This window comes from Sciurus carolinensis, chromosome 1 (genome assembly GCF_902686445.1).
Source record: "Sciurus carolinensis chromosome 1, mSciCar1.2, whole genome shotgun sequence".
NCBI classification, from domain to species: Eukaryota; Metazoa; Chordata; class Mammalia; order Rodentia; family Sciuridae; genus Sciurus; species Sciurus carolinensis.
The window spans coordinates 150,940,174-150,953,955 of record NC_062213.1 but is presented as its reverse complement, the minus strand read 5'-3'; the positions used below and the strand labels follow the sequence as shown (position 1 = coordinate 150,953,955).

At 35.2% G+C, this 13,782-nt stretch overlaps 1 protein-coding gene across 1 annotated transcript in view; it reads right to left on the bottom strand.

The window, feature by feature from the left end:
• Ptger3 (prostaglandin E receptor 3) overlaps positions 1-13,782 on the bottom strand; it is a 75,306-nt gene that overhangs the window by 32,554 nt on the left and 28,970 nt on the right. Inside the window, exon 2 of the mRNA XM_047528714.1 lies at positions 6,940-7,119. Coding sequence (XP_047384670.1) covers positions 6,940-7,119 — 180 coding nt within the window. The remainder of the gene's footprint in view (positions 1-6,939; positions 7,120-13,782) is intronic.

Genomic DNA, 13,782 nt, shown 5'->3' with positions numbered 1-13,782 from the left:
GGCTGAGGTTCCCATGGCACATATGGCAATGTCTAGGGCCATTTGTATTGTAACAACTAGGGACACATTACTGGCACCTAGATGATATAGACCAGAACTATCACTAAACAACCTAGGATGTGTAGGATTGACCCACGATTCTCACAGTGCTGGTAGAAATTAGTCCATCTGAAAGCTGTGTAAATTGTAAAGCTTTGAACAGAGTAAAGCGAGAAAGTATCCTAAAAAGTCTTTCCCTTCTGGGTTAACTCCTTCTTCCTTCTCCAAAATGACAATTACATGTCACCTTCTCCAGGAGACTATGTCTCACTTCAGCATCATGTTCCCCAGGTGCTCTCAGGGTGCCATATGTTTATTTCCTATTCCCCTACTAGATTATAAAGTTTGGGGTTTCCATCAATCCTTGTGTCTTAGCACCTACCCTAACATGACATGTAACTATAAGTTCACAAAAGCATACGTCGAAGGGAAGAACCAACCTGGGGAAATGACTTGGATTTCCCATATTCAACATCCAAACTGAATTTATTTAAGACTGTAATCAAAGCACAGGGCCATCAAGAATCTCTGACCCCATGTTCTTTGAGGACATGAAAGTGAGGAAAGTCTTGGCCTGTGGCAGTGTTGGCAGCCCATCACAGTGGTAGAAATTTCTGGCCAGTCATACCCATAGCAGCTGCAATGATTTCTACCTGAAATGTTATATAATGAAGATGGTAGAGACAATAAGATCTGGTCCCAGGTCTTATAAGCCTCCTGACGTAGGAATCAGGGACTAACATTCCCAGATGACTTTTCTTAGTGGGAAAGACAGCAAAGTCAATGAACAATTTTTTTTTTCTTTTGTTCTGGGGATTGAACTCAGGGGCACTCAACCTCTGAGACACATCCCCAGCCCCATTTTGTATTTTATTTAGAGACAGGGTCTCAGTGAGTTGCTTAGCACCTCACTTTTGCTGAGGCTGACTTTGAACTCGAGATCCTCCTGTCTCAGCCTCCTGATCAATGTACTACTTTTAATGAACTTGACTTTGCAGTCTACATTCAACAGAGATTTTTCCTTCACTGAAGGAAGAAGAATGACCTGAATAACACATGGAACAGGGTAGTGGGGCAGCCCAGCATCCAACTCTACCAGGAATCAGCTCTCACCAATACCTAGGTATTGTCTGTTGAACGATCTGATTATGAATAGGTACAATTCTTATCTTGTCTGCCTATAGATTACATCAGAATCCACACAATAAAGGAAAAACTAAGTTTAGAATATTTATAATGTATTTTTGTGTCAAAAGCAATAATCTGAGAATTATAACCTGAAGAAGGATCATGTTGAAAATGTGAAAAGATTATCTCTCTGATTCTAACAAATTAATTATTTTTTCTGTGCATGATTATGGAAAATAAAACAAAATGGTCTAATTGTGCCATGCAGCATTGGTCTGATGCATTACATTGTGCTTTTATTTGACAAAAGCATGCCAAATAGGATTTCAGCAAAATAGCTAATACAGATGTAAGTTAAATATTCCTGACATGGGTTGGCATCAGGAAAAAAAGACAGGGACATTTCAGAACATTCAACTTTATTTTCCATTGACAAACACAACATAAATAATATACATTTATTAAATACACAGACTATCTATAACTTGAATGCCATAGAATTCTAATGTACTTTTCATAGTCTCTTTTATTTTTTATCTACACAGTATTGAAGACCAGCCTTTAAAACACACTGGAATATATTTTTAAATATATGGAAGATAACTACACAAAATCTTTACATAGAAGTGACAAACATACCTTCCCACTTATCAAGGTTGTGTAGGGATGGGATGCTGAGGAGGGGCATGGAGAACCACATTCTACACTGATCTTTAAATAGGTATTAAAGTTCCAGTGATGTCAGCTTTCCTCAGGTGCACTATGTAAATGGCACTTATATCCATTTGTTGTAAACAGATCGAGATAATCAAAGCCTATTTTTAATTGTCTTAGACAATCTTATGCTATTTGCACAGAAACATTTGATAAGGGAAGAGGGTGTAGGTAAAATATTTTCTTCTGTCTGACTGACTCTCTCCTCTTTCTCTCTCTCTCTCTCTCAGACTCACTGAGTGAACTTGTCACTTTCTTGTGCAGAAAAGAGCCCTGGTCCTTTGTAGCTTTGTCCTACCAGTGAGCAAGGATGCAAAGATAAATGAATTTCTTTCCTCTCTGCCTAACAGGACAACAAGGGAACAGGTTTTCTCTCTTATCCTTATGTTCTCTATCCCACCCACTATGCCTACCTACATGTGTATCCTTCCAAAAGTAGAATATTGAACTGTATCAGAAAGTTATATGCATTTTCTCTTGTTTAATTATATAGCTTTAGTTTCTCCAGAAACTGAAAACTATATAAGAAAATTATTTTCAAACTACTATTAATGGATTGACTGGACTTTGGCCCGGCACCTGATTTACTTTAACTAATATCACAATATTCTAATTCTAGAGATGGTGACAACAAAATTTAGAGTTGCACATTTGAAAATAACTTTAGATATGAGATCATCTCCAAGATGCCCTCAAAAGTATGGAAAGACTGATTTGTTCCTGCTGATCTTTCTTCTCTTTCTCTCTTTGTTCCTATAATAAAGTTGCCCCATCACATCAGACTCAGATCTTTCCACATTTTAGGGCACTGGTATACTAGAAATGTGAAGCCACTTTCTCTCCTCTAAATACAATCCCGCTTTCTCCATTAGTAAATCTATCTGTTACTTTCTCTCTGTAAGAAAACAGGTAGACAGGTTAAAGGAAAGAGAAGTAAGGAGAAGCAAACCAGTTCCTAAAGAAGAAATAGGTAATCCAATAGGTATTTGAATTGTTTATTGAATGAAACTCACTGATGCAAAATTTCTGAAAATAATTTTTATCTGCAATAAAAGAACTGTGTGACATATAAATGAATATAATGCATACCTGATGGAATTGTATTTCTAGAGGCTCATAAGGTACTTTGCTTATGTTATCATAATGTCATGGTGTGTAAGGAAATCTTTGTCATAAGAATTATAAGACAGAATATGTAAAATAAAACACTTCCTTAATTCTCTGATTCATGTTTCATCTGTAGTCTCCATCTGTTAGTTTCCTTGTAATGTTAAACTGATCTCACCTTCTTAACAAATATGTTGTGTGAATTTAGGTTGACATAAATCACTCTAGGTTTCATAAATCACTATGCCTACCATATCATGAAACATCACAGACATATCTAACCTCTTCTTAGCATATTATTACAACTCAGAAAACAATCCCTTAGATGTAGCCATGACTGCAAGATTTTGTATATTTATTTATACTTCAATTTTAATAGATTTTGAAAAAATCTATTTAAAAAAAGCACAAAACAAGCAATAATTAAGGATCTGTGAAAAAAATCTGTCATGGTCTATGTCATAAAGATTTTATTTAATTAAAACAAATTCCAATGTTATTCTAATTAAGCATTTAATGTCTTTGTATTAATAAATAGTCTGCAGTCTCATTATGTCACTCATCTCTTAGCATCTTGTGTATTTAAAATACTGACTTTTGAAAATAAGTAGGCAACATACAAGCCAAAGGTTCAAAGAATGAATTTTTGTTTCCATTTTCTGTCTCTGATTTGATCTTAATCCAAAAGAAATACTAAATGATTGTCATGTGGGGAAGACCAAAACTGGATCACTAATTTAGAGTAAAGCACCAACAAAACATATAAAAAACATTAAATAGATAAAAGACCTAACTACTTGAAATTCTAATATTGGGATAGTGCCAGAAAGTGACCACCTTCTCAGAATATTTCCTATCATAGTTTTTGTTTGCTCATTATTCAATGCCAGCAAGGCCAGAGGATCTTTCATAGATAACTTATATGAGGTTCTACAATTTGTTTCTGTAACATGATCAGGAGATTTTTTATAGAAAAAAAGATGTGTTTAGGAGACATATATGTGTACATTTTATTCCAGTGTAGTTTAAATCTGGTCTGACTAAACAATTGCATTTAATTACTTAGAATATCTTGGCACACACATTAGGTAAATTTGGTATATATATTGAATTAATACATTTCGTTTCTTCAACTCAACACTATTTTTAAGACTTTTGCCTACATTTTTTGTTTGAAAATAAACTGTTCTTATTTAACAACATGCCATCATTCTCTTCTATTATGGAGCACAGTGTACAAATTCACTGTTTAAAAAATCATACACACTTGTGGACTTTACAGATATTTCTACATTCCATTCACTGGCTTCTTTCCACATGGTTTTCTGTGTCTCTACTTTTTTTTAACCAACACTTTGACATTTAGGAATTGTCATCATTTATGCATTTTTTCCTGTTCAGATATGTACACAAATTAACTAAGTACATGAGAGTACTTCGAGGCCAAAAACTTGCACTTAGAAACAGACATGTCCCTCTGCAGTGAGCACAGATGTCCACTTTCTAACAACCTGACAATCTCTGTACAATATTCTGAAATCTAACCTCAATTATCCTCAAAGACTGAAATCATTTGGCATTTTTACTTCTTTTCAGGTTTCCCTGGACTAACAAATGGCTGTCTATAGAACAAAACTCACATGCTATTTATACAATTTATTCCTTTTCAAACTTGTTTATAAGTGGCCATTCATCCAATTCTATCATGTATCCCCTGGGCAGGTATTTATTTAGTGTCGAAGATAAGTTTCAGGCTCTTCTTTCTTTCTGTGGTTTAATTTTTCTTTCTTTCTATTTTTGTGGTTTAATGAGAAATAATATTTTTTTGACAGTAATCTCCATTATCATTTGGAAATATGTCTCCCAAATTATAAATATAAATAAAGCACTTTGTTGTAAAACAATAGGGCACTACACTTTGGAAGATAAATTTATATGCCTGTAATTAAATTAGCAGGAATCTTCCAATTTATCAGTTTTCTGGACTGTAATGATATGCAACACTTCGACATTACAGCATGTGCCTCACCAAGGAGTATGCAGTTTGGGGAGACTTTCATTCATTCACTGCACAAGTATTTATTTGACAATTTCAGTGTTCTGGATGCTATAATAAAAACAGGCTCGTGCCACTCAAATCCACTATCTAATTATAACTGAGAGTCAGAAGACCACCTAACCAGGAAAAGTCTCCTTATTATAAGGACAATTAAGTTCACTTTTTCCCCCAGAGAAAAAAGTAGATAGTTTTGTCTTGTACACTGTGAAGTGACCTATGGGATAATGCAATTCTGCAACATAGAGAGACTTTTATAATAGATTTTATTACAGGTTTTCCCCCCATCTTTTAAAAAAATCTAGATTAGTGGAACCATCCTGAAATACATGAGCACCTTCAGCAGATTTTTGTCTTCTGACTCAATTTGACTTGGTCATTTAAAGTGATTATTCCTGATTGACCCAAGTTGGTCACATATATACAAAATAGATATATCATACATGTTAAAATTAACTATTTCCCAAATGCCTATTAAACACAAAGAAAAATGCCATTTCTACAAGAAGTATAAATAAATCTCAAACTCTGAAAAACTAGAAATCAATAAACTATAAATTAAAATCTTCACATGAAAATATTAATGAGTTTATAAACTGAAAGTATCAAAGAATGTGAAAAGTATCTTATGAAGTCTTTAATTAAAGGATTACTGCTATTGGGTAAATATTTTTTAAAGTGCAATTCCCAAAACTTAATGTAGTGATTTACTTATGCCACAGAGATGTTAAGCCTAGCTTTCAAAGTTTGTATGTGTGAGAACTATAGAGAAAAATAACAAATATTAATACCTATTTAGATAGAGCTACTTTGAGGAGAGGGACAGAGAATTGTGAGAAGTCAGTATCAATTTTCTCATTCAAATAAGTCAAACTATGCAAAGTTTTTTATTGAGATTTCTAAATATTTGTTTGGTTTTCAATTCAAGTTGGTATTTAAAGATCCAAAAGACTTGAGAATTCTTCTTGTGGAAAAGTCAAGGGAAATTGCACTAATATTTAGTGTTCAAATCAGTCCTTAAATAGCATTCTGAAAAATCTCTTCACTGACTCTCATAGATCAGTTTCATGAATCATCTCCAGAGTTGTAGGAATGCGAAATGTTCTCAAAGGAAAAAAAGTTAGCAATTTTGGGTAGCTGCAAACTTCATATTTGAAACAAGTAGATTTGACTCTTATTCAGATAAGAAGTAAAACTACGTACCAACCCCACCAACTCTTAAATTTTGTAAGGTTAAGACCTAATCTGATATGTTGATCAATATATTTAAATAACATCAGTATTAATGAATATTACAGATACATTATACAGTTTTTTCATCCTAATTAAACTTTTTAACATAAGCAGGAGAAAGTGACAGAGGAAAAGTGAGAGAGACAATGAAAGAGAACACAGAAGACCAACGTACTTGAACGAAAACAAACTGCTACCTCTGTCTTCAGTGATATATGGGGTTCTATCCTCCATGTGCTCAGTATATGGGGATATTGACCATTCTTAGTCCCTCCAATAGACCAAGATTACTTATAATAAGTGTTTTCATCACACAAATAATCACATATTCAGCTACAAATGGCAGAGATCCAAAAACCACACTAGACTGTTATTAATATATTTTCCTTTGTTTATGCTTCAGTACTTTTGGCACATAAGGGATTATCTATGCTTCTTGGACCCTTCAACTTCATATTAAAAAATCCATCTCAATGCCTAAACAGTGGCATGCCAGAGATGCCTAATTCACAAGGTTTAGGGATATTCGTTGTCAAAAGCCATGAACATGCAAGTTGGTTAAGTGTTCTCTTTCATGTTCCTGTCTGCATTATTTCATTAGATAATGAGATGGGCTGCCCTTTCTGTCCATCACTAGAGCAGCTGGAGACAGCATTTGCTACCTGGCAAAACTTTCGAAGAAGGATCTTTCTTAGCAGCAGATAAACCCAGGGATCCAAGATCTGGTTCAGTGAAGCCAGGCGAACAGCTATTAAGAAGAAGTTGCATTCTTTCTGCTTTTCTGTCTGCAATTTGCAGTGCTCAACTGACGTCTGATTGAAGATCATTTTCAACATCATTATCTAAGAAAGAAGGACAGATAATTGTTCCAAAGATTAGTAAGGCTATACCCATCTCCTCTGCACAGTACTCAGCACATATTGGGTTTTCAATAAGTTGGTTGTTAAATGGAAATGATTAAATCAGGAAACATTTCCAATTTCAGAACATAGTGGGGAGTTACACAAGACATTCCTACGATTTTCCCACATTTTTGGCTATTTGACACACTGTAGCTTTTTAAAATGGAGAATACATTTTTAAAAAGGATTTTTTTTTTAATTTTTACAGACTGCATTTTGATTCATTGTACACAAATGGGGTACAACTTTTCGTTTCTGTGGTTGTACATGATGTAGATTCATACCATTTGTGTAATTGTATGTGTACATAGGGTAATGATGTCTGTCTCATTCTACCATCTTTAATATACCTAAGAATGTATTTTAATGTTTAAATATGTTTTTATGCTCTTGGTCCTTGGAATTAAGAAGTTTGGAAATAATACATCTCATGATTAGCCAAATTCATCTGTCTCGTTGCAAGAAATACCAGTAGGCTGACACCCAACATTTTAATAATAATCAGAATGCATTTTTAACTTAGATGTCCATAGTTTTAATTAAAAACAAACAGTTGACAAAAAAGTAGAAGCAAGAAAATGGAAAATAATAATGTTATCACCTTTAATGTTATTATTACCATTAACATTTTCTGCATCTCATTTGCCAGGGACTATGTCAAATTTTTCATATACATTTAACTAATAATATATGATAGGTGCTATTCCTACTTCCTGTTTACAGTTGCAGAAGCCAAGATTCAATGATGTGAAAGGGCTGAACCAAACTCACATATAAATTCACTAGCACACATGACATATGTATTTTATAATTTTTTTGTCTCCCTCCATACACTAGATTAAACTCATGGTAGGGATTTGGGGCTAGTTTTCCCCCCACTAGTATATTCCCAGTGCCTAGACCAATATTCAGTGCACAGTAGGTGCTCAATAAATATCAGTGAATTAATAAATGTTTATACTTGAAGGAATATATTATATGACACATGGATGATGAATATAACATTATATGACATAAATTTATTTTTAAATAGAAATTATAGTTACACTAATACTTATGCATGAATATTTGTGATTCTCACAAAAAAGAAAAATGAAGGTCTACATGTACATGAGAAGATGTTCAAACTCAATAATCATCAGAAAAAAAATGCAAATTATGACAAAATAAGTCATTTATACCCATTAGATTTACCTCAATGAAGAAAGGTGACCATATCAAACGTTAGTGAGGGTGTGGAGCAAGGAGCACCCTGACACACTAATGTTGGGCAGTTAAACTGGAGCAGGGACTTAGAAATCAAGCTGGCTGTTTCATCTGCTACCTGCCAGCAATGCCACTCCTCAGCCTGCACTGTCCCACCTTTCTCCTCCAGGAGTTGTGTACAGGACTGTTCCTAACAGCGCTGCTCGTAGCAGTCACAGACTGGCATGACCCCAGCATGCATCCATGTTCACAGCATGGAAAGGAGCTGCCTTTTTTGATCACTGTCTCCTGAATTGACCTTTCTACACCTACACAGCTACTGAGCACTTGCAATGTGGTTAAAGCACACGGAGAAGTTAGAACTTGTAGCATTAATAATTTGGTAAATTACACAACTTTGGACATATTATGTTAAATAAAATATTTACTATTGAAATTAGTGTAACTTGATTACATTTTTAATGTCTCTATAGAGAGCTTAAAATTAAATACATGGCTTGCATTTGTTGCTTACGGTACATTTATAGGAGACCCAGTCTCTCTCCTAGGGCTCACACTTCTGTGCATGTTCTGCCCACATATCCCAAATGGATTCCAACATTCCTGAGCATTAACAATACTCCTAACCATGCACTCCTAACAATGGCACTTCCTTTCTTCTGTCCCCCTGGCTCTGCAATTCAGAGTCATCATTGAATTTTTCTTTTGCCTCATCTTCTGTGATGACTTTTGTGACACTCTTATCTGAGTTAGGACTCCCCTCTCCTTTGAATTAGAGCAGTGACAGACACCTAGAGGATGCATGCGATGGAATGAATGTTCCACCAGAATCCACAGGTTTAGGTCCTGCCCCAGTGTGATGGCGTTAGCAGGTGGGCTAGGGAAGAAAGGAAGTGCCATTGCTGGGAGTGTATGGTTAGGGGTATTTTTAAGGCTCAGGGCAGAGGAGGTAGGGCTGAGGGGGTAACCACCATGGGGGGAACCCCTATGATGGGATTAGGGTCCTTCTAAGAAGATGAGAGATCAGAGCACTCTCCCTCTGCCATGGGAGGACAGTCAGAAGATGCTCTCTGCAAGCCATAAAAAGGGCTTTCATCTGAAATCAAATCAGCCGGCACCTTGATTGTGGTCTTCCCAGTCTTAGTACTAGGAGGAATAAATGTTGTTTATGCCATCCATTCTGGTTGGGTGTGGTGGTGCACACCTGCAATCCCAGCAGCTTGGGAGGCTAAGGCAGGAGGATCTAGAGTTCAAAGCCAGCCTCAGTAACTCAGAGGCGCTAAGCAATTCAGTGAGAACCTGTCTCTAAATAAAATACAAAATGGGGCTAGGGATGTGGCTCAGTGACCAAGTGTCCCTAAATTCAATACCTGGTGCCAAAAAAAAAAAAAAGCCATCCAGTGTATGATGTTCTTTTACAGCAATCTAAGCGACAAGAAAGTGCACAAAGATATCAACCCATCACAGATTCAGCTTTCAAACCAGCTCTGATCAAATCCTCTCCAACTATAAAAATGTCGATATCTTCCAGTGCTCCCCAAACAGAAATTTAACTCGGTTATTTAAAGACTTCTATATTACTACTTCAACCTATCTTTTCAGATTGCCAGATTACCACCAGATCTGACAAAAATTTTGTTCTAGAAACAAGCGGTGAATATGTGGGCAACCAATAATCAACCACGTATTTTGACACTGTAATTTCACTTAAAAGAGTTTTTCCAAGCAAAAAGTATTTATACAATTTAAAAAATGTTCAAAGAAGCATCATCAATACTAGTAATAAACTGTAAACACGTACATCTCTAACATCAGATGTAAAGCTTAATAAAGTACAACTGATTCACGTAAGAGCTTATATAAGAATTTAAGTGAAAGAACAGTTTATACCATATTATGATACATGAAAAACTTTATTGTTATTACCATTATATTATGTAAAATAGATTTTGTAAAGGAATGGAATTATTAAATGATAATTTATTATTAAACAAGTCACTAAGTTAATTTAAAATTTCATGTACATGAAAACATTTCATGGGATCTAAGAAACTCTTTTCCTTAAAGAAGGTGAATAATTATTCCTTCTGTTAATTAATATGCATTACTGTATAATATATTTACTTAAATATATTTTTCCATTAAAATACCTTCTGATTCTGACTCATAGTTCTGTGGACTGAAGATTACTTCTTACTCTAGTTGGCAAAATAATGCAACCCCTCCCCCAGAGGTATTCATTTTCAGTTTCTGGAACCTTGAAATAGTACCACATGTGGTAGAAAAGACTTTGCAGGTATGAATAACAATAAAGATCATGAGAAGGGACATTATCCTGGGTTTTCTGGGTTGGCCCCATGTAATCACATGGGCCCTTAAAACAAAGAATCTTTGCCAGCTGTGGTCAGAAGGAGATATGACCACAGAAGAGTCAGAGAGATGCAATGCTGTCAGTTTTGAAGACGAAGGAGGGAAGCCAAGACTGGAAGGCATGTAAAGTGAACCCCTCTAGAAACTGGAAAAAGCAAGGAAAGTTTTCCGTTAAAGCTTCCAGAATGTAATGGAGCCCTGAGAGTCCAGCAAGACCATAGCAGACTTCTGACCTACAGAACTGTAAGAGAAATTAGTGCACCTTTTAAGCTACCAAAACAGTAGCAATTTTAACAGCAGCAGTAGAAAACTGATACACAAATATTAACAAACTTAATATGTGTTAAGCTCCAACAAATACTAAGGGGAATGAGAAAGAATGCTCTTGAAAATGATTTGTTCTTTCTCCCAAATAAAACATCCTAGCAAGTTTGTTTACATTCTTCATTTTCTTAGGAAACTTTATTTAAAAATATAAAAAATGTAAAAGTGGATTCCTCATCCTAACTCCCATCTAAATTTGCAGGATGCAAAAAATCAATGCTTATTATTCCAGTGGCTTTTAGTTAAATTTCACTGTGTTTGACTAAAAGGTATAAAGTTACCACTTTCAACTCAGTCATCTTTAATCTTTTTTTTCTTCGTTTTATAAACAATTGCAAAAGTTTTGCCTAGCTTTGTCACTTCCTTACTTCATCCTCTAGTCAAATATATTTGACCACTTACCATCTTCCAGGAAGTACTTTAGGCCTCGTCTAGAATTATATAAAAACTCATTTAAATTGTATTTTCATTTTCTTCTATGAAATAAAATATTAAATATCTTTAACTTTTTATAATCAGGAAAATTCACAAAATTACTTATTACAATGCGATTTCAGTCATTTTACACAGTCCTTAAGTATTTTAAAATTAATTTTTATGAGGCTAATAATTTAAAATTATTTTTATGAGGCTAATATAGGTTTCATATGCCTACATTGTTTGGTATCCTGTAATTTCCTGTAATTTATGATCAACAATGCAATGATTATGAAATTACAAAACCAAGTTCTGCAAGCAATAGTTGGCACATGAGTAGAGACACTCTAGCTCTTCCCAGAAATCATGAGATGTGCAATATGAAGATAATTGGAATTAGAAGCAGTGAGCATGATACGGACATTTCCAAATGGCAGCAGAGATGGAACTGGGCTCCAAATTCTCATCTAATTTTGAACATAAATGCAAATTGTCATTTATCTGTTGACCTCCCTGAACTAAAGGAGCTAAACAGTGCTTACAACATTTATATTTTGTGTTTGCAAATATTTTTAGGCTGTTCAGACTTTGAGAGAAAATCTTTGACGTGAATATGTAGATTTCTGGTGGAATTAATACTTCCTATTAGTGCAATTCTCCTTACACAGGGGAGAAAGTACAAAGAAAAAGCCAAAAGCTGTATATTCAACCATCTCAGAGGCTCAGGGGCAGAATAGCCTCATGTAACGAGTGGTCAGGTCCAGGAGCAGTGAGACCAGTCCTGTCTGAACAGAGGTACAGATCTGTCAGCATCCTCTCCAGTCTCCACGTGACTTCCCAGGCCCTCTAGCCTCCCCGCTTCCTGTTCTCAGGTGGAATGAGAGCTCTTCACATACTGGAGATATCCAGGAACACAACTCTTATCAGAGAGCCCCAAATTTTCCACCCCTGCCTACTGGCAAGTGCAATAATCTTGCTTCATCCTAAGGAAAAAAGTGAGATGTCCCTTCCTGAGATAACAGTCTCTTTAATGTGTGAAGCAATTAACTGGGGAGAGATTTTTTTAATATTCCACATTTGGATTCTACCTTATTTTATTGAGGTGGGATTTATAATGACACATTTAAAAATCTTCAGTACTTCATTTCTTGGTTCAACAGAGCCTTGGGTTGTGGACCATGTGTATCTATTGAAGATGATGAATGAGTAAATCCATAACAACCAATTTGTGGGGGAGGAAATGAAATTGGTTAGCTTCCCTTAGGCTGTTATGGGATGTTTACACATTTCCAGTTTATTCCTCCTGTAAGTCTTTAAGAGAAATTTCCTAACAGCCAATTTTTATCTATGATGTTTTGTTTTCCATAATTTTCTGTTGTTAGACCTTGAGAGAATAACCTGCTCTACTGGAAATTCCCCCTTATCATTTGATAAATGTGTTGCCTTGTAATAAACTAAAACCAGTCTGGGCCCTTCAAACCACTTAATTGCATAATTTGAAGGATTTTCATGGGAAGAAGTATCACCATGTATTAAAATACAATTGCAGTCTTCCCAGTCGAGTCTCAACTGTGTTCTCCAGTTGTCATTTCTGCATCCCAGACTCTGTCCTCTCAGAAGCTTCCCTTGCCTTATCTAATCTGAGCACTTTGCAAACAAACAACTCATAAACATTTAAAAGATTACTAGTAGATGTGTGATTTCATCTTTATATATAATTTTATAAAGGTTTTTAAGACGACAATGAATTAGAAATCAGAACGGCTGAATTCTATTGTTGGCTCTGGCACCATTTATGACTTTAGGAAAGTCATTTACTCTCTGGGCTTTATTAAATTCACTAGTAAACAGTGGGGGTGGACTGGATGGCCTCCGCATATACTCAGATGGTTAAATTTTTTTCTGATGAATTCTGGAGCAACGTTTGAAAATGAATAAGGATTTAATTTGGAAAAACAAAGAAACCTAAAGGAAAACAGGTGTGGGATGAAAGATAAAATTCCTCTTCAGGAAATCTTCAAATATGCCTTTTTGGTTAGGAATAAATAGAGGAGAGAGGAAAATTAGAAATTTAGAAAGTATATAGTGTGTGAGAATGAGTGATCAGATTCATGAAGCTTGCAGGGAAGATTTCTTAGAAGTGGCAGACTTAGGAGAACACACTAATCAAGAGTCAAAGGTCTTTTGTAAATCTGACTCTGTTCTGATTCTAGTTCTGAAACCATTTACCTAACTTTTGATCTTAATTTTCCCTTCTCCAAAGCATGATTAATACCTGCTTACTGC